General features: G+C 48.0%; 2 protein-coding genes and 1 long non-coding RNA gene across 4 annotated transcripts; 2 read left to right on the forward strand and 1 right to left on the reverse strand.

The window, feature by feature from the left end:
* Positions 1-295: 295 nt before the first annotated feature.
* rabep2 (rabaptin, RAB GTPase binding effector protein 2) lies at positions 296-5946 on the forward strand. The gene is made up of 13 exons (XM_023792341.2): positions 296-664; positions 917-1078; positions 1170-1261; positions 1399-1797; positions 1885-1980; positions 2184-2282; positions 2366-2482; positions 3752-3830; positions 3977-3988; positions 4082-4137; positions 4267-4365; positions 4474-4590; positions 4705-5946. Exons 1-13 carry the CDS (start codon positions 616-618, stop codon positions 4807-4809), a joined length of 1482 nt encoding a protein of 493 aa, XP_023648109.1. The 5' UTR covers positions 296-615; the 3' UTR covers positions 4810-5946.
* Positions 5947-6189: 243 nt separating this feature from the next.
* On the reverse strand, positions 6190-17932 carry LOC111833752 (sarcoplasmic/endoplasmic reticulum calcium ATPase 1). 2 transcript variants are annotated; one of them, XM_023792336.2, is made up of 25 exons: positions 17780-17932; positions 17539-17675; positions 16797-16814; positions 16278-16360; positions 14434-14538; positions 13938-14076; positions 13101-13181; positions 12915-13000; positions 12466-12763; positions 12185-12351; positions 11964-12052; positions 11386-11488; positions 11057-11188; positions 10792-10917; positions 10387-10605; positions 9917-10028; positions 9597-9820; positions 9279-9499; positions 8926-9128; positions 8764-8849; positions 8518-8651; positions 8071-8188; positions 7806-7923; positions 7243-7279; positions 6190-6459 (listed from the first exon to the last, which is right to left on the reverse strand). In XM_023792336.2, exons 2-24 carry the CDS (start codon positions 17654-17656, stop codon positions 7275-7277), a joined length of 2985 nt encoding a protein of 994 aa, XP_023648104.1. In that variant the 5' UTR covers positions 17657-17675; positions 17780-17932; the 3' UTR covers positions 6190-6459; positions 7243-7274. The 2 variants fall into 2 exon arrangements, with proteins under 2 accessions (XP_023648104.1, XP_023648103.1); XM_023792335.2 differs by lacking the exon at positions 7243-7279.
* LOC140581610 (uncharacterized) lies at positions 14501-15119 on the forward strand. Its single transcript, XR_011984705.1, has 2 exons — positions 14501-14587; positions 14911-15119. It is a non-coding gene; the product is annotated as an uncharacterized lncRNA (long non-coding RNA).
* Positions 17933-20793: the final 2861 nt, after the last annotated feature.

A 20793-nucleotide genomic window follows, 5' to 3' on the forward strand; every position in this document is an offset into this window, starting at 1 on the left:
TTTGATGAAGCCATTTTTAGGTTTATAATGGGTTATACACATTTGCTGTAAGATATCTTGCGTGAGAGTCTGAATGCACGAGTGTCACGCCAGATAGGTGACAGTTGGCGACCCCGTATTACTCACGCTGGGACGCCCAACAGCTCACGAAGAGTTTAAAATACCGAAAATAAACTTGAATAACGTTTGCAAAGGGGTAGTGCTTTTTCTTTCACATTTTAATTTTTCACCACTTCGGTTTGCAAACACACAGGTGCTAGGTACGGCAATATGTACGGTGTGGTATAAATAAAAGCCGTCTACCCTTCGCCTACTCCCGGAATGCTGATGCCCGGCGCACCGCGGCCGTCAGCCCCTTTTATTCTGGAAGCCGAAGTGCGTAGGCGGCCCCTAACCCCCTGGCCTCCGGGGAGGGTTGTTACGCGATTTCCGTAGGCTTGGACCGGGGAAAAGTTGTTTCCTGAACTTTTGTCTTAATAAAAGCAGACCGCTATAGAAGCGAGGTGCGCCTTTTCCGGCCGGCTGGGGCTGTCTGTTGCTCAAGAGAAGCAGCGACGAGCCAGTCTGGGGATTTTGAGCCGTCCGAGCTCCTCAGAAGGGGATGATTTGTGAGCCATGGAGAAGTCGGAGGGGGAGCCGAGCCGAAATGCGCCAGAAGAGCCCGGTAAAGTAACATACGACGACGGACCAGGGCTGAGGAACCGCGCCGGGATCGGGCGCCGATTATATGGGGACCAAGGCGGGATGATAGGGAATCAAGATGGAAAAAACTACCTTGTAATTCCTCGGCTTATTTCGATCACATTTAGGGGGATTGTTGTGCACTATGTTTGTTTTAGAAACCTGAGCTCTTGCGATAAAGGCGCCCCATCTTTATTTATACTTTATGAACACTTTTACTTTTGGTCTCTGACAGTGCTGGTGGCCAGCCTGCAGGCCGAGCTAGCCGATTGCCGAGCGCAACTGGAGCACTGGCAAGGCGTAGCGACGATTTGCGAGCTGAGCAAACAGGAAGAGCTGTCCGAGCTGCAGAAACAGTGTGACCAGGAGATACAGTCTCTCCAGGAGGCGCTGAGAGGTCTGTGTGGGGCTGGAGGTGGTTGTGTGCAGCCTGCAGTGTGTCAGTGAAGTTCCGATCCTTCAGTGTGACCCTGTGTCTCCCCCTCCAGAAACAGCATCTCAGTATGAAACCAAGATCACAGCACTGCAGGTTGAGCGCACTCAGTGGAGAAGCGGCATGCTCGTGGCCACCAATCGCAAGGTCCTCCATCGCTGCCCACTTGTCCCAACTCCTCAACCCCTCCCCCCCCCCCAGTTTGCCTTGTTAATGCAGGATCCTCTACTAAATGCAGAGAGACCTTTTAAGGCATGCTCTGCTTGTTCTTCATCACCCCTCAGAATGGCCGAGAGGTGCTGCGGGATGGAGACGGCTTCCTGCAGGCAGATACAGATGCAGAGAAGCCTCACGGCCTGACAGGGGGCCCTGGTGACGAGTGCGACAGCACGGAGCCAGCTGAGCGAGACGCAGGCGAGATGCCCGAGGAGGAGGCCGGGATGCCCGAGGGGGACGTTGAGGGGGCCCTACCTCTGACGGAGGGCTACTTCTCCCAGCACTGTGACACCTCCTCCCTCTCCTCCTTCTCCTTGGACACCCCCTTGCTGACCAGGCGGCCTCAGCCCCAGGACGACACAGCTTCCCTGCTGTCCACTGGGACGCTGGTGCCCGAGGCGATCTACCTGCCCCCGCCAGGGCACCGGCTGGTGGCACACGCCGACTGGGATGCACTGCATGCTCAGGTAAGCCAGCAGGGGGAGCAGCAGTGTCAGTCTTGAAGCACACGGCTTTACCTTGGGAGTATTAATGATGGCGCCCCATGTCTCAAGGTGGCCGAACTGCAGGGGGATCTCGCACGTCTACGAGAGGAGCGGGCGGAGCTGGAGAGAGAGCTCAGCCACCACACCTCTGAGACCCAGCAACAGGTGGCTGGCCATCGCGGCCTGCTGGCCCCTCCCCATGTCACTCCCCAGTGCTGTTCTGCTTTGATTTGGCTTAGACACTACAGCAGTAAAGCTGATTTGTAATGTCTTGTGTAACGTTTCTCTGTGGTGCTTTTGTTAACTTCCTTTAGGGGGCTCTTCTGTTCATTTCATGAGATATAAATTACCCCAAATTATCTGTGCAGGTTTCTGTGCTGCAGTCCCAAGTACAGACCTCAGAGAACCTCCTCCAGGACCTGCAGAAGTCCTTTGCACAATCACAGAGCACCGTTCAGGGTCGCCTGGTGAGGGGGCAACCAATAGCGTGTGTAGCCGGGGGCCACGCGGGGCCCCCAGATGAGCATCTGAACCTCGATGTGTCCTACAGGCGGAGCTCTCTCTGTCCCACCGGAGGGTCTGTGCTGAGCTGTCCAGACTGAGGGCTACAGAGCCTGAGGCCTCCCAGGACAGGGCCCAACAAGCCGACGTGGGCCCATCCCTACAGGTACTGCCATCTAACCCCCTAGGACATGATCCAACACCCCACCTCAGTTCAATGGACAAACATGCACACTATCTTGGATTAAGGTGTAACACATGTAAAGTGAAAATATATAACAAGTCTTGTGGTTTATATCAAGGGTTCTCAAATGGCGCTTTTCCACTGGCAAACAGGCTCCAACCCGTACCCGAGCTGTACCGCAAAGAGAGACTAGTTACAGCATGGTTCCAGTTCACTTTGGTTTTCCACTGCAGACGGGTCGGCTCGGTAAAGGCGTGCCGGGTTTGGAGAGTGTCATTGAAGTAAAACTGAAGAAACGCGGTGTATTCATCACGATTTACTATGTGCAAATTTTTTATCTTTTTTTTTTTTTTTTTTTTGCTGTGTGCTAATTTTCGCAAGCATGTCTGAGAATTGCCGTGTTATGTTAGCATCAAGTGCGAGCAGAATTATCTTAATATTATATAAAATTGCATTACAAATCCATTCCGTTCATCTATTTTTTTAAGTAGGAGGAAATTTTGAGGATCTGAGTTATTGGGAATGCGTTAATACATTGCGATGTGCGATACTACTGTTAATTTATAATATATAGAATATGCCATTTTTTTCCTTCAGATAATCCATGCTTTTTGACGCAGATCACTGGTATCTTCTTGCTATCAACCAATCAAATGGTGGTGACGCAACCAGCTCGGTTTGGTCATGCTTTCGGCCCTGCTAGTAAGCAGCTCTGTCAGCACGGGTATGGTTCTGGTACAGCTTGTATATTTTGCAATGGAAAACCGTCAGTACGGGTCAGGTACGGCTTGGTTCCTGGTGGCAGTGGAAAAGCACCAAAAGTCTAGACCACAGTACAAATGTGAACCAAACCGCAAGTTAATCCAGTCAATAATACACAGTATAAATCAGTATGGTTAATGTGAAAAGGCTTAATGTGGTTTGAAGTACAAAAATACAATGAAGAACCACCAAACTTTCCACACACATGATTCATAATAACCCCCCCCCCCCCAAAAAAACAAAACTAGTCTTTAACTTCCCATTTTAATATTTAATATTAAGTTACATTTAATATCAAGGTCTAATATTGAAAGTTATTGTTAATTTTATTTAAATTTATGCAATGCTGTTTTGTTATTGAAAATTGGTCTGGACCTCTGAACAAAAACCTGATGTAGACCTTTGATCAAAAACTTTGAGAACCTCTCTTACACATCTTACACATTATGATTTAGATTGTCAGAATGTAATACCACATGTTGCCTGCAGGGGACGCATTGTGAGGAAAGGCTACGTATTGAGATTGTCAACCTGAAGGAGCAGCTGGAGCAGCGAACTGAGGAGAGCGGTGTGTGAGGCTTTGTCATGTGACTTGTCATGTGACCCTGTTCTTGGAGTCCACGTGTGAATATGCATCACGTAACATTTTCTGTTCGGTACTTTAACACCTTTTTTCTGTCCTCTTCATGTCTGCTCCTGCTTACTGACTCACAGAGGTCCTGGAAGGTGAGAAAATTTTACTGAAAGCCTTTTTTTTTTTATTTAAACCACCATAATAAATTATTTAATCTAACAAAGTAATTCCTTCTATGTGTTCAGTTAAACTCTCAAGTCTGAAGACAGAAACTGACAGAATTCAGAGTGAAAAAGACAAGGTATTTATAACATTTCAGTGGCTCAGCAGTCCAAATGATGTTTCTTTAAATTAAGGCTAACAGATGCAAGACCTATTTATTCCTGAAGTTAAGGCCCATTTTGAATCCAGCTCTCTTCTATTTCTCAAGCTGCAGAGTGAGTTACAGTTATGTCACACTGAACTCTCTGGCCTGCGGGTGGCGTTGTCTCACCTGCAGAAAGAAAACAAAGCTCAGAGCAGCAACAAGGTTGGTTCATTGTGACACACCGGGTGCACTCCAACTGTGTCGCCTCTGAGCATTTGTGAGGTTTCAATTAAGGTCGTGCATCTTTCCAATATCTTTCCTTTCTGTCAGTCTGCTCTGGAGCAGCAGTGTCTTGAACTGCGCAGTCAGGTGATCAGCCTGCGCAGTCAGCTAGACAACAGTCAGGCTGTGCAGAGGGACTTCGTGCAACTGTCGCAGTCTCTGCAGGTGCGTGTGGTCATTTGTCCTCTGCATGTTACAGAAAGTGTCAGGCTGTTCACTGAGGCATGTGCCTGTTTTTACATTTCCTGTCTTCCCCTCCCTCCAATTGTCCTTTTTCAGGTGAAGCTGGAGTTGATCCGCCAGGCGGGTTGTATGGATCAAGTGAGGGAGGTCCTGGGGGAGGGGCCAATTGATGAGAGTTCAAAGGGCACTGACACTTCATGAGCCAAAGAGCTGAATATGTCATGAACACACTGAAAGGTGGGTGTTTACTGGACACCAAGCAGTTATTTTACCAAACACTTTTACTAAATAGTCTAATTTGATGTATGGAAGCTGACAGAGTCTGACACTACTGCTTATTTTTATAGCTAATGTTATTAACTTGAATGGAAATTGTTAGTCTCTTTCTTGCACACATCTGGCGTCCACCTCACCGTCGCCTGGGACTGTCCATCCAGTACAACCTCTTAGTCAGCGCTGTCAGTCATGTGCTTGTTACCATGGTTCCTTGCGCTGGGTGGGACTCTGTGACTACAGCGTCAATGAAGTGTCTTAACTATTAAGCCTCAATGTTTTGAAACCTTTCCATCTTTGCTGCTCCTTTTATTCCGTAAGTTCACTTGAATGTTTTTTTATTTTTAATGTGGGGTCCTTCTGTTGCTAAGCACTTCTTTCATTATTATTTTCTGTTCTATACTCCTCATTTTACATTTGTGCAGATCAAACTGTATGTATTTAACAGGTTTAATGATTTTGAAATGTGTCACATTCTGTTGCTTCTGCTGTATGATGGAGCATAACTTAAGATTTCAGATCAGGCTGTTGGCCCTACCTTGTCCCCATTCCTCAGAATGGAGATTTCAGGTCCCTGATTGATTAGGGACTTGTGATCAGGAGGTTTCCAGTTCTTCCCTTTGGCCAGTAGGGGGCCTTCCTGGTCTGAGTGTTTGAGTGATGACTGGGGGACAGCAGTGAGTCTGTGATGTTTGTTAGGGTAATACCTCAGGAATTACTGAACTGTAGTGTACTGTTATTCTGGGGGGCGGGCCTTTCCTCCTGGGCTCAGGTCATCTTTTAGGAAGGAGACATAGCAGTTTAAGTATTGATGTGCATGCATGGAGGCAAAATCTGCAGCTAGAGAGCAAACCAGTCAGATTAACACCGAGTTTTAAAAGGGATCACAGGAGTCGGACTGATGCCAGCTTACTTTTGCGCAGTTCCGAATCTCAGTGCATTTGATTCCTAGTGCAAATCTCTCTGTCTGTATCCATTTGACCATTTTCAAATGCAAAAAAATGCGTGAAATCTTCCACTTTGGGCATCTTATCAATGTCTGCATTAAACAAATCTACATTTAAATGTCTTGCTTGTGTTTTGTTTTTGGGTTTGCGGTGTAACAGCAGCAGAGAGACGACCTCAATGGGGGGGGGGGTGGAATTTTGGAGACCTTCAAACATACAAAACTCATTTACCACTTGGAACACATAACAGGTCAACTCTTAAGCTAGCTAGTGAAGATGGAAAATAATTGCTGGATGGAAGATAAAAACCATGTGACTGATTTAAAATTTACAGGCAATCAGAATAAAACCAGAGAACGGGTCTCTCTAAAACACGTTTTTATTTTTATAGAATAAAATAATAGAACGTACTGATTTTATAACTGTAACCTATGTATTAACACCTTCTCATTCCATATACAGAATTATTTATATGTCTTTTACACTTCTCTTCATGATCTTCACGTGTTCATATCCTTGCTCTTCTACTGACTGGCTGGGCCCTCTCCCTTGGGTGTCTCACGCATGCCTCCTCTTCCTCTTCCTCCTCCTCCTCAGTTTCACTTCTTCTGCAGTAGAGTCTTGTCTGTCCCTGCGTGGCAGTGGAAGAGGGCAGTGCGTGAGACCCCAGGGTGGAAAGGGTTAGGGTTAGGGGTAACATTTTACTTAAGGTGGGACACTTGAGGTGTACACTCTTAACATATTGAACAAGCCGAAACTAAATGTTAGTTACATATTGATCCCATGTTTGTTCATCATTACTCAATCATTAGTCAACAGTTCATATACTTCATGCAGTTATTTTATTTGTTTATGATATGTACTTCAGTAGTAACTGATAACTAAGTTACTTGTGCCCACTCAAGTTAGTGTTACTGTGTTAGATTATCAGCGATAGTGTTACACCCAGACTCTGATGGTTAGCATCATTAACATCCAGAGTAATGATACAATTGTACTGGCATTAGTAAATTTGCTGGTACAGTGACTATGTTCTTAGTATCAGCATTACAACATTAATACTAAACACATGCACTTCTAAGTCTTTTTCAGTTTGCGACCTTGTTCAGAAGCCCCCGGAGCTGGCACACACAGATCCCAGCATTCCGCAAAGCGGCCTGACTCGCCCCAAAGCCCATGGTCTAACAGAACTACCCCAAAGCCCATGGTCTAACAGAACTACCCCAATGTCTCAATGGTGTTCTGCTGCATTTGATGTGGGACAGAGGGGACAAGACAGGCAGACAGCTGAGGCGTGTAGTGCAATGTCTTTCACGCTGGCGAGAGGCCGAATGCCCAACCAGCATGTAACGCCATAGCGTTTACCATGGTAAACCAAGGCGCAAGCAGTCAGTCAGGGAGGGTTGTGGGATACCTTGTTTTGTTACGGGGAAATGGGTAGTGGGATTAGGCTGAAATTGGTGAGAGAGACAAGGAGGAATTAAAGAGAAATTCAGGATTAACAACTCATATTATGAAGGGATTAAAAAAGGAATGATAGAGAAGGAGGAATGCAGAAGGAGGTAAAGGAGGAGGGAAAGGTACACATCATGATGTAGCAGGATAAAAATACTAACTCAGAAATCAACAACATTGCAGATACTATTATAAAATTAGGTGGTGATCCAAACTTAACTTTAAGATTGATTATTAATATTACTGTCCACAAAACACACAACCAGCTTTGACAGAGTTACACAGGTACAGGGTGAGGATGGAGCAGGCCCAGAATTCACATTAAATGTGTCACATGATTGAACATATGACATGGCTGCCAGCAGCCTTACATCACTACCATAGCACAAAGTAAGATATGTCGAGGTGTGAGCTGGAGAGTGATTGTACTGCGTTTGTGTGCATGTGGTGTTTCCCGTGCGCCTCCTGAATAGGTGAGTGGTGTGCGGGTCGCCCCCCAAAACCATGTCGGCCGGCCCTCACCTTCCAGGTAGTTGCGGGCGACGAACTTCAGCACCTCGTCAATCAGGATGACGGGGAACGACAACTTTAGCACCACCATCCACTGTTCTACGTTCAGGTGGGTCAGCTTGAAGACCATCTGGAGGGTGGAGAGGACGTGGGTCACGTGTGGCAGATGCAGAGGTCAGAGAGACATGGCACAGACCGCGAAGGCTAACAGCAGGAGAGGGCATAAGCATGGTGCAATGGGAAAGGGGAATATACAGAAGGACGTGGGGAGACTCACGGGCAGGGGGTCCACGTAGATGATCAGGAAATGCAGGGACATGGAGAGAGTCATGGCAGCAATCAGCCAGCCATTGCTCCATGGGGGCATACGCACCAGGGATTGATTCTCAGATAAGCTGTAGGAGGCAGGGGATAGTGTATCAATTTCCACATGCATTGCAAAAGGAAGAACAGATTGAGCCACCCTGTGACTGAAATATGACTTGAAGACCATCTGGAGGGTGGAGAGGATGTGGGTCACGTGTGGCGGATACGAAGGCGCCGCTATGGGAGGCTGCCCTTCGCGGACAACTTACTCTACAAAAAAGAGCAAGTTGAGGGAGGCGTAAAGACAATTTCCCTACGGGAATCAATAAAGTATCGATTATTATTATTATTATTATTATTATTATTATTATTATACTGGGCAGGAACCAAAGATGCACAGCCCATGTTGCCTTCTGACCTGTTTAGGGCGTTGCACATCTCAATGGTGACGAGCACAGACAAAGCCATGGTCATGGGCTCGGGTGATTCAAACACCTCACAGTCAATGCCGTTGAAATCCTCGTTCTCAGGGCTGCACTGCATAAAGTGGGACTGTGGTGGGGGCACAAGACATCATCTTAGCGTGCATGTGATAATGCTCCTGTGATAATCACACAGCAATAGCCTCCTCATCATCATGATGACCCCTCACAACGATGCTCACCAGCTGGTAGTAGGTTATCATGGGACCTTCATCGCAGTACAGGAACCACCAGGCGGCAGCACCGACGGTGGCAGCGCCCACATACCCTGGGGTATGACATGGGTGTGAGGGGGGAGGCACTCAGAGCAAGACCACCCCCCCCAAGCATCTTGGGTCTGGTACCTCCAATGGCCATGTATCTGAAGAAGAGCCAGCCGGAGATGAGGGGCTCTTTGGGAGAGCGTGGGGGCCTGCCCATGATGTCCAGGTCAGGGGGGTTGAAGCCCAGGGCGGTGGCAGGAAGGCCATCCGTCACCAGGTTCACCCAAAGCAGCTGCACGGGGATCAGGGCCTCGGGCAGACCCAGAGCCGCTGTCAGGAAGATGCTGAAAAACAGAGGCTCTCTAATGACATGACTCCCTGCATGCTGTACATTTCCGTAAAGCTCCTAGTCAATCTTACAACAGTGAGACAACAGGGCTGCTTTGCTCCTGACTGGCCAGAGGACAGTCAGGGTGAGAATCCCAGGTGCTCACCAAACAACCTCTCCCACGTTGGAAGAGATGAGATAGCGGATGAACTGCTTCATGTTGTTGTAGATGGCACGGCCCTCCTCAACGGCAGCCACGATGGAGGAGAAGTTGTCGTCAGCCAGGACCATCTCCGATGCGGACTTGGCAACGGCCGTGCCAGAGCCCATGGCGATGCCAATCTCGGCCTTTTTCAGGGCCGGGGCATCATTCACACCATCACCCGTCTATAGAGTAAGTCAGCAGATGTAAGGTTAGCTTAGGGAGTGTGCCTTTTGTCTCCCCTTGCTGGCCAATCCACATGTGTGGTCCCCACTGGCTCACCATGGCCGTGATCTCATCGTAACTCTGCAGGTACTCCACAATCTTGCTCTTGTGAGACGGCTCCACACGGGCGTAGCAGCAGGCTATACGCACGGCTTCACGCTGGTCCATCACCGACAAGTCATCGAACTCGCGGCCCGTGAAGGCACGGCCTAACACATCCTCATCCTCGCCGAAGATGCCGATGCGGCGGCAAATAGCCACGGCCGTACCCTTGTTGTCGCCTGGATGAGAACACGAGATGTTAGTGATCTGGGAATGAAGGACTCCATAGGAGAAGAAAAGAGGTGGGCAGAACAGGAGCCAGGCGTAGAACTGACCGGTGATCATGATGACACGGATGCCAGCTTCTCTACAAAGCTCAATGGATCCAGTGACCTCTTTGCGAGGAGGGTCTAACATGCCCACGCAGCCTACAAAGGTCAGGTCCATCTGTGGGGCAGAGAGACCCATGGGCATGAGCCACATCCCTTCACACTATGACCCGTGCTTGATTTTGCCAGAATCCCCACACGATATGTCCCCTGACCCCTAGTAAAATCCCCTGTTTTCATTTTACGAAATAAAAACATAAATGTCAACACATAATGAAGCTTTCAGCCAGAAAATCAGGAAGGAATCTCCCTGAACGGGAGCACAAACAGTCCCACAGTCCACTTAGGTCTCACCCTGTGGCCACTGGAAAATCACCTTATGAACTTATTGGCATGTCAAAAACGCTACTGAAAAAGTTAGGCTAGACCCTGGTCCTTGCACCCCAACACCAGTAGCTGCTCTCTCTCCCTCTCACCTCATAGTCAGCAAACTTGGTTGAGTCCTCCAGGTTCATCTCCTCCTTCTTGAGGGGGGTGTCGCGGGTAGCTAGGGCCAGGCAGCGCAGTGTATCACGTCCGGTGCCCCACTCCTTGATGACGGCCATGATCTTGTCCTTCACTGGGCCAGTTAGGGGCACACGGGTGGTGCCCACGCGGACATATGCACACCTCTCAATCACACCCTCAGGGGCACCCTGTCAAAGAAGGTAATAAGATGGGCATATTTATGGCAAAACTACACACAGAGGGTGGGAACGGGAGCACATGAGCAATTGTAAAATGATCCCATGCAAAGAGAAAAAATTTGAACAGTCACACTCATAGGGTGGACTGAACGCCTCTCAGGGAACAACAATGCAATGACACTGGTGCAACCCAACCTTCACAAACATCTTGTTGCCAACAGGAGCCTTAGAAGACTTGGCAGGGGAGCAGTAGACAGACATAGACTTCCTGTCACGAGAGAACTCCAGGGTGAACTCCTTCTTCATCAGTTGCTTGATCACCTGTAATAGGAGGTCAAAGATCAGACGTCTTATCTGTGTTCTATAGAACACTTTGATGGAATTGGCATACATGATGTCTTGTGTTCTGTAGACAGGGTGTAGTCTCTAAGACTGTGTTGAGTGGGTGTAGCATACTCACTGTACAGCAGGCATTGGCCCTCTCCACCTTGGACAGGTTACGCACGTCGGTGCTGAACACATTCATCTTTTCTACCAGGCAGCACAGGGCAGTTTCTGTAGCTTCGCCCACCTTCTCATAGATGCCCTTGGCCTAAGGGGTGGAGTGTTGGGGGTGGGGGGGGATGCAGAGAATGAGAGACCAGACTCCAGAGAGAAAAGGAGGAAAGAGACACAGACAGACAAGGAGTTAGTACACAGAAACAGACAGACAGATAGGGAGGAGGTTGGTCCACAGGGAGACAGACAGAGACTTGGTGATAGTGCAGGGAAAAGGAGGGATGAACTGACCTCATTGAAGTCCAGAGAAGAGTCATTACAGAGTGCACAGATTGTAGCCAGCTCCACCAGTCCATCATAAATGCTGCAGTTCACCCGGGCACCAGCCTTGGTACTGAGAAGAGAAATGACACACTTCATGACATACTAATGTCAGTATCTGTTCAGTGTGTGTGTCATCAACTCTCGAGTCTGTTAGGTATGGTCTGTTAGATCTGAGGAATACATTTTATGGAGTGGCGGCCCTTTGTAGCTTTTAATAGCCCTACTTGGACTGAACCCTGGGTTGGTTGTTGAAAAGCATCATGAGAGACTAGACCTGGTAGAACTGCTAGTATGCTTATTGGATGATGGAACCGGGACTGGCTGTTGGTAAGCATCTACAAGAACTAGACCCCGGTTTGGGCTGTTGATATCCTTAATGGATGATTGAACCCAATGCTCGCTGTTGGTATGCCTGATGGGGTACTGGATTCTGTCTTGCCTATCTATGAACATAACATAGGATTAGAGACAGTGTTGGATATTTATGAACTTGATGGAGGATTGGACCTGGTGTTGGTTGAAAATAAATGTGACATAGAACTTACACTTCTCCCTCGGGTGTGTACTTGGATCCTGAGATGTTGAACTCCTCCAGGGCGACATGATCACCCTCTACCTTGTCAATGACGAACATCTAGAGGGAGACAGACAGATGTACCATTTACTTCCTGTGTGGCCAGCAGACCACCAGGTGGTGTGGCCCTGGTGACCTGCTGTGGATCCTGTTGAGCCCTTGGAGTGCGAGGTAATGCTCTCAATCTCTCACCTTGGTTACACACATCTGGTTGGTGGTGAGGGTGCCCGTCTTGTCGGAGCAGATGACTGAGGTACAGCCCAGTGTCTCCACAGAGGGCAGGCTACGCACGATGGCATTTTTCTTGGCCATACGACGCGTGCCCAGAGCCAAACAGGTGGTGATGACGGCAGGCAGACCTACAGGGGCATCAAGACCGTAGGCCTAACATCAAATAATTTCGCAATTAAATCACTGAGTGTGTATTTAAGTTGTAATTGAATACATTAGGTGTATTTAGCCCACATATGTACCCTCAGGAATGGCGGCCACAGCCAAAGCCACGGCGATCTTGAAATAGTAGACGGCGCCACGGATCCAGGAACCACCATGGACCGGGTCGTTGAAGTGGCCTATGTTGATCATCCACACGGCAACGCAGATGAGGGAGATGACCTTGGACAGCTGCTCGCCAAACTCATCCAGCTTCTGCTGCAAGGGGGTCTTCTCCTGCTCCGTGGCAGCCATCTGGTCTCGGATTTTGCCAATCTCAGTGGAAACGCCAGTGGCCACAGCGACGCCGATGGCTTTGCCGGCAGCAATGTTGGTGCCCTGATGGTAAAGGAGAGAAGAGTCACCGATAGAGTCCTGACTGGAACCAAGCTGGCAGAACTGCAAAGATCTTGGTGGAATATAAGATTCTTCATTCAGGGTTAGATTTCTAGTGATAGGTCACTACAAGGAGGAAGTGGAGGAAGCTCACAGAGAAAAGCATGTTCTTTTTGTCTTGGTTGACAGCTCTGGGGTCAGGGACAGGGTCAGTGTGCTTGATCACACTCACAGACTCACCTGAGGGTGACAGGAAGTAGGAGAAGCATGACAACACGATATATACAAAGGACATCAAATAAAACCAGCAATGAAAAAGAAGGGGCAGAACAAGGCTTACCAGTGAGGATGGACTGATCAACACGCAGGGTGGTGGAACGGATGGAGGTGATTCTGATATCAGAGGGGACTTTGTCACCAACTGAACGAGACAGAGACATAAGGAACATTAAGCTGAGGAGCTGAAAAGGTGTTTAGAGGTTTGAGAATCAAAATCCAGGAGAGGCTACGCATTCGCAGAGTATGTCCAGACCTCACACATCCTGCGACTGAATGAACATGTAAACATTTTCACTTTCATATCTTGTCTTCGTTTTGGGGTGTATCAGAATCCGACAGTCTGGATCAGCAACTTAAAAGTCAGTCATGGGATCTCAGAAAGGTGAGGAGTTAATTATGGGGTTCGACCCTATTCACTGTGCTTGTGCTTCACAACATTTGCTGTGTTTGCGGCCCATTAAAGTGGTTGCGGAGGACAGGTCAGTGAGGGACTGTCGGGCTAGTCAGCTGACCCCAATGCAGTAAATTAACATTGATACGGGACGCTGAAAGGGAGACGTGTAGGAACAGGCTGATATGGAAGGCAACAGGTGTGTGGTAATATATGTTGGTCCAGAGTGAGGGAGAGAGCGAGAGGGTCAAGGAGGAGGGGAGGGAGAGCGGGAGGCAGGGAGAAAGACAGGTGCTGGGTGGTATTTATACCCCAGCCTTCATTTTCCTTCTCTCAGCAAGTTTGCTGGCCCTCTCGGTGTTCCCCTGGTGCCTTACATGGCAGACGGCATCTCTGTCTTTCTGAAGGACACCCCCCCGCGCCATCTTCACATCTGCTGCACCAAAGCTGGCTTATGTAAAGCCCCGATGACGGAGGACCCCCGTGGCGGCCGCCGGCACGCCTTACCGGACACCTCGACGATGTCCCCGGGTACGATCTCCCTGGCCTTGATCCTCTGCACGCTCTTCCTGTCGGCACGGTACACCTTGCCCATCTCAGGCTCGTACTCCTTCAGGGCCTCGATGGCGCTCTCTGCATTGCGCTCCTGGGCACAGAAATGTCTTTGGTTTGCTATCCAACAATGCTGTGCCTCTGATCCTCTCTTTTTAAATGTAATTTAGACTCCTTATGCAACATGACTATTACTACATGCCATTCCTACAATCTATCTCAGCTGTAATATGAGTCTTTCTCCAGGCCTTAACTATAACTTGAATGCTGCTTTTTCTATTAAACAACCTTGGAGCAAGGTTAATGTAACATGGCTGTCCTTTTGAGTTATAATGGCTCCCTGTTTCAATAATATTACTTGGGCATTGTTGTTCAGCGCTGTTGTTTTCCTCATCCTTTACATCCTCTTTGATACGCTCTCTAAAGACTTGGTTACCACGGCGATGCTGACCTGCCACACTCCCACCACGGCATTTGCGATGAGGATGAGGAGGATGACAAAAGGCTCCACGAAGGCGGTGACTGTCTCTTCGCCTTCCTCGAACCAGGCCAGCACCTGTGTGAAACAGACATCCAGAAGGACAAGGTCAAAATGGACAGCTAAGGTCAGGCACAAGAGGCCATGTGGCACATACGATTTCTGTTTCCTGTGATGTTCAGTCCAGCTTTGCTGTTTCTGGATTCTTCTGTGGATGCTCTGCATGAAAATTGCTCCCAAACCAAGGTAGTTATGCCCTGTAGCATTACAAGGATAAATGGACCTGTCCAATGGGCGTGTCTTTAATGATATATTCCTTATAATGGGACATGTTTTCATACCCAAACTGTAGCCCCTCCTCTGTTTCACAGCTGTCTGAATGTCATGATTATGAGCATAGTGCAGTTTGTTTACATTTAGCCCGGCATGTTTCATATACTTCACTTACAGAAGGGCCACATTAAGTGTCACAAAGAGCCACGGTGACACCTTGCCTTCCTTAGACCGGGGAATCTGGCCCAGTGAAGCACAGTTGGAAATGGTAATGGTTAGTCCTTTTTCCTTTGCTGTACTTCCTAACTCTTTCCCCCATCAACTTTTACTTAATACAGCACGATATTCACAAGCAAGACGATTCTGAGAGCCAGTCAATGAATGAATGAAAAAGAAACGTTTCATGTTTTACAAGTGTCCTGGTTTCATAATGATCTATTTTGCAATGTTATGTTTTGCAATCACACCATGTAATATTACCGCTACCTGCATCCCCCCTCCCCACTCCTGCCATGACACCCCCTCTGTCACCCCCTCTGTCACCCGCTGTCACCCGCTCTGGTAGCAGTCTGTCGCTCCTTCTCCTGCTGACCTTTTCCTGAAGGATATGGTTTCTTGCTGTGGCCCAAGACGTTCCTAAAATAAACAGGTTCCTGCCACTCCCAAATGATCCTGTCCTTCTAAGGCTGTACTGACAGCTGTCTTAGGACAGGGAGCGTGTGCAGGGGAGGGTGGGAATTAATATCCCTTTAATTGAGCTCCAAAATAAAATTTTAAAGGAACTGGTTGAGGGGGAAAATGGGGAGAAGGAGGTCAATACTTGCATTGATGGGAAGGAACCGTGATACCCAGAGAAAAGCTGGGTCACCTTCTAATCCCCAGCTGTAAGGCTGGACAAGGTGGATCACAAACATCCACAATGTTAACAACCTGAACAAGGTGCTACAATTTTATGCGTGATTCTTTTCAAGTGGCACAGTGTTTCCCAACCAAGTCCTCTGTGACCCCCAGACAGTCCATGTTTTTGCTCCCTCCCAGCTCCCTGCCAGACAGTCCAGAAAAATACAGCTCCCAGAGGTCCGGGTTGGGAAACACTGATGTAATCGACCAGGCATGGGCATGGTCACTCTGGTCCACTCTTTTGGCACTCAGGGAGACAAATGTTATTTCAGTGTGAGTGCTGTTACCAGGGCTCTGAGGGTATTTGGCGAAGAGGTGCACAGGAAGCATACTGAAGGGATACAGGGCCACCAAGAGAGACACTTAGATGGGGAAGAAGTAAAAAAGTGGCTGTTTGCTCCCAAGTCAATAGATGTGCCATTTGTGTCACATAGAGTAGCTGGTCGGGGGATGTTGATCTAATCTGGATCATTTGATCCTTTCACATAAGCCTTAGGATGGAAGAACCAACTGATTCTTCTGATTCTTCCTGCTCTCCGTGAAGACTGAAGGTTCCCATTAACTTCTTGGCTAATTGTTAGCTTGTTATTGCTCATCAGGAGTGGGCTGCATAGGTTCATAGTGACATGGGGAAAGTTACTCACAAATGAGATGCAGGCAGCCAAAAGCAGAATCCTGACCAGCAGATCTTCAAACTGCTCGATCACCAACTCCCAAATGCTCTTTCCTGATGGGGACAGAGAGAGAGAAAGGATGGACTGGGGATTAATATGAGTTTGAGGTGTTGGGCGTGAGCATGATGTTTGATTCTGTCTGTGTGGGGCCTTGAGCAATTGTCCTGTGTGTCGTCTGGCCAGACCATGATGGTCCACATTTATCACGTTACATGTGACATGTCAATTATGTAAGGAGCAGAAAAGACCAACCCATTCCAGCATAGAAATGACCTCTGCACTCACTTGTAATTTGGTAACAGTGCAAACTGAGGGGGACCAATGTGTTAACATAGGGAGAGACGGACAGGGTCAGGGGCAGGGTTGTTACAGGACATACGGGTGTAAAGAAGGGACATGACAAGCATAAGATATGTGACAAGCAGAGGTGTTGATGTGTGTGGGGGTGACATATGCATAGCCAAGGTGAGGAGGTGGAAGGTCGCCTACCTTCTTCAGCTGGGAGCTCTGGTTGGGTCCACCATTGGAAACAAGAGAAAAGAAACACAGGCGATTAGCAGAGATGCCCAGAAAATTACCGCAACCTCTTTATATCACGGAGCTAGCAGGTCAAGGAATATCAAAGCAGTGAAGCTGCAGGACACAACCCAACATCTCATGTAGTACAAGAACAGAATTTGCTATTGACTAAATTGCTCAGAATAACTCCAAGAACACAGCTAGTCACACAAATCCCTTAGTCTTCAAAGCCAAGGTTCATAATGGTCATCGCACACAGTTCCTGTCACTCAATGTCTGCTCAATTATTACAAAGCTCTGCTGTCCTCTGGTCCTCACATCTCAGAGATTTATCTGATTTGTTCCTGCTAACCAGCAGCTTATATATTGTCTCTTTCAACCCTTCTACACCGAGATCCTCCTGCCACTCTTCTGCTTACTCCAAGGAGCTTTATATGGCCATGAAAGTCAACTGTAGGACATAGCAGATGTGCTTCCCTTTAGATCAGAACATCACCATGCCCTAAATACCTACAAAAAATCTGTCTACATCTGTACATCTACTTCTCTTTCCTCTTTTCCTGCTCACCTTTCCATCACCCTCTCGCTACTCCCCACCGGTTCCTCGGGGAGTGACCTCATAAGAGTCATCTTGTGCCCCAGCTCCGCTACCATCCCCCGCCCCCCCCCCACCGACTGGCAACATCCTTGCCACACTGACTCAGGTTCTCACCATTGTAGCCAAACTTGGCCAAGTTCTTCTTGAACTGGTCAGGAGTGAGGCCAGTGATTTCATTCACTCCAAAGAAACCCAGGCAGTCAGCTGGCGTCTTCGTATGTGAATTCTCCATCCTCTTGGTTTGGGGGAGACTTCAGGGCAGAGATAAAACACACTTACTGATTTATACGAAGACATATTTGAAGGTGTCTTGTCTGGTCTCATCTGATAGCTATAAGTGTCAAACGGTACCCACCACCTGGTAATGTTTCCTCTCCCCTCTCACTGTTGTCTCTTTCCTCCTCTGGCAGGAGCACTGGGCTGACAGAAAGTGCGAACTGGCGCTAACTTTGATTGGGTTTTATACAGCCATAGCATATCCCATTGGTGGCAGCACACTCCACTGTCCCTTCTCATTGGCTGAGCCCATCACACATGGGCATGGGGTGGAGCCTGGCAATAGGCGGGCATTGGGAGGGCAAATTGTAAGAATTGGGCAACAACTTTGGAAGTGGTTGCATCAAATGAAAATGGAGACTGTTTTTGGAACATGCATGGTCAGTAGAATGGGAGGTACACTGGGGGGGGGGAGACAGGCACTGGGAGACAGCTCATGTGTCTGCAAGCAGAGGAAGGGGACGTGGGAAGAGCGAGAGGAATGTGGCTCCGTGTTAAAATGTACAGACTCATGAGAGAGGGCATGTAAGTAGAGGGGTTAAGACAGCACAGAACACTAATGGTCTGAACAAGCAGGAAGCACACTTAGCTCATGGATGGCAACAAATATGGCTGCCGATGTAGGGCATGTACTCCTCAGATAGCTCACGGACCAGCTCGGCTTGCTGATCTCTGCATGTTTTCCCACATTCGCCATGGAAACATGATGCAAAAGCTACAAAAGACCAGTAGCCATTCAGCATACAGCGTGGTTTAGGATACGACGCTGAGCTTCTAATGACACTGAGCAGGGCTAACGGGGACGGCCCAACATCATTGCTAGGGGAGGGGCTAAGGCCACAAGAGGCGGGCCAAAGGAAGAAGGGGCAGGGCTAAGGGGGTGAGGGGTCAGCATTGAGGCAACCCGTCACTCTGCAGAAAACAGAATCCCAAACACTGAACCTGCCGTAGAAACAGATTAATGTAGGGTTGCATGCAAAAAAATTAAAAACACTTGACCAAGTGGTACCTGAATAAAGTCCTGGATCCTCTACATGGAGTGCTTAAAAGTTGGAGAATCACACAGGGCTCAGTAAGACAGGGTATATTATGGGATGGGGTGGCGATAGCGGGTTTCCCTGCAAACGGTGCCCTCCAGGGTTACACTCTCCACGCGCATTTCTTTATGCCTGTAGAGCGTTCACTGTAAGCCCTTTGGACACTCTGGATGTCATGAGGGCAAGACAGTGGGCAGTGAGGTGGGAAGCCAGCACTCCCTGCACTGCATACGCAGTGTGCCCCAGAGTACGGTCTTGGTATCAAGTGCGGGATGTCCTCGCCGGGCCAGTAAGGGAGCCCCCGCCCTCAAAGGACGCAGAGAGATCCGCAAACTGCTAATGAGACGCCAACACTTGACCAGCTCCCAAATCCTCCAAGCGCCTGCTTCACTCGCACCCCAGGCCGTGTTAGGTCACACATAGAAGGCTTTTCTCCTAATCTTGCTCCATTTATTTTATTATACCCTTACTTCTTATGAGTTTATTTTTATACACAGGCAGTGCCCGGCTTAAGGTGTCCGACTTACGAACAACTCGTGCTTATGAACAGATTACCATGAAACCTATTATAGTAAAAATCTGAGTTCAATACAAGGGTTTGTAATAATGAAAGCATGCAGTGCTTTGGGACACTCAAAGAAATGGCTTTAATGGTTTGTCAGCTCAAGGTACAGTGCAGTACCATTACTTATATTACTGTATAATTATTATCATTATTCTGCACTGTTTTATTGTTTTTCTGACTTACCTATAAATTCCATTTAGAGACAGATTTAGGTAACAGACCTCATTCGTAACCTGGGAACTGCCTGTATTGCCCTTCCCAAAATGGCTGCCTGAAGCTCCTATAGTCCCTGGTGTGTCCTCTTGCATTTATTATTATGGTTTTGCCCTAATTATTTTAACCTAGGCCTTATAGTGCCCCCCCCAGCTGTTTACCCACCCGTCGACCTCTGACCTTTCAGGGCATGGAGGGTCAGCCTGTCGGAGCATAGGTCCCAGCGACTCACTGACATTTAATTTAATATCCCAAAGGGATTAGGTTACCCTGGCCTGTAATGTTATGTGGCAGGGTGTTGTGTTAATGTATTGCTCTGAGTCTGCAGTAATCTCGCTCCCCCTGCTGCAGACAGCATGTGTGCAGACTTGTGTTAACCCTCCGCACCCCCAGCATCTGGCGCTCCGATCCTGCTCAGATCCTCCCCCCCCCAGGGGTGGCAGAGATGGGAATGGCTATACTGGGCTGAGCTGGGAGGCGGGTGCTGGTCCCAGTGTCAGCAGGGAGCAGTAATGTGAGAGATTACCGCGGTACCAGGGAGACCAACCTGGTCACCATGCTCTGTGCGTATTTATGGCTGTGACATACGCATATGCACACACACCCACCCATACACACAAACACACACATGGTTCATATAGTCCTATCATTGTGGGGACTCGTCATTCATTTCTATGGGCATAACCCTAATCCTAACCATGATAACCCTTACCCAGCTTTAAAATTAACCAAAAGTAACCAGACAAAATACAACACTTTTGGCATTTTTACATCTTTAACATTGCAATCACAGATTTTTTATAATACTGAGTTTTCCCTTGTGGGGACCAGAGAAATGTCTCCACCAGGTCAAGATGACCGGTTTCTATCATATTTTGGGGACATTTGACACTCACAATGTAACATATAACCCTACATGACCGCAGACACATAGACACACACACACATGCGCAACACATACAGGCACTCTCCTGTGTATTTCTGGACATGATTCTGTGACATCCTTCATACTAACACCTTATTTTACACTATGACATCCTTCTGTACATACTAACACCTTATTTTACACACTGACATCCTTCTGTACATACTAACACCTTATTTTACACACTGACATCCTTCTGTACATACTAACACCTTATTTTACGCGATGACATCCTCCTATACGGACTAACACATTATTTTACACACTGACATCCTCTTGTACAGACTAACACATTATTTTACACTGACATCCTCCTATTCATACTAACACCTTATTTTACACACCGACATCCT

Source organism: Paramormyrops kingsleyae, chromosome 22 (genome assembly GCF_048594095.1).
Source record: "Paramormyrops kingsleyae isolate MSU_618 chromosome 22, PKINGS_0.4, whole genome shotgun sequence".
NCBI lineage: Eukaryota > Metazoa > Chordata > Actinopteri > Osteoglossiformes > Mormyridae > Paramormyrops > Paramormyrops kingsleyae.

What these genes read in the sequence shown, in the direction of transcription:
- LOC111833752 (XM_023792335.2), bottom strand. Translation starts at nt 17,656, where the DNA reads ATGGAGAATTCACATACGAAGACGCCAGCTGACTGCCTGGGTTTCTTT. An exon ending in TGGCTGCCTGCATCTCATTT is followed by an intron (nt 14,539 to 16,277) that starts GTGAGTAACTTT and finishes TGTTTCACACAG; the next exon opens with GTGCTGGCCTGGTTCGAGGA. An exon ending in TCTACGTGGACCCCCTGCCC is followed by an intron (nt 7,924 to 8,070) that starts GTGAGTCTCCCC and finishes TCCACCCTCCAG; the next exon opens with ATGGTCTTCAAGCTGACCCA.
- rabep2 (XM_023792341.2), top strand. Translation starts at nt 616, where the DNA reads ATGGAGAAGTCGGAGGGGGAGCCGAGCCGAAATGCGCCAGAAGAGCCC. An exon ending in AAATGCGCCAGAAGAGCCCG is followed by an intron (nt 665 to 916) that starts GTAAAGTAACAT and finishes GGTCTCTGACAG; the next exon opens with TGCTGGTGGCCAGCCTGCAG. An exon ending in TCGTGGCCACCAATCGCAAG is followed by an intron (nt 1,262 to 1,398) that starts GTCCTCCATCGC and finishes ATCACCCCTCAG; the next exon opens with AATGGCCGAGAGGTGCTGCG.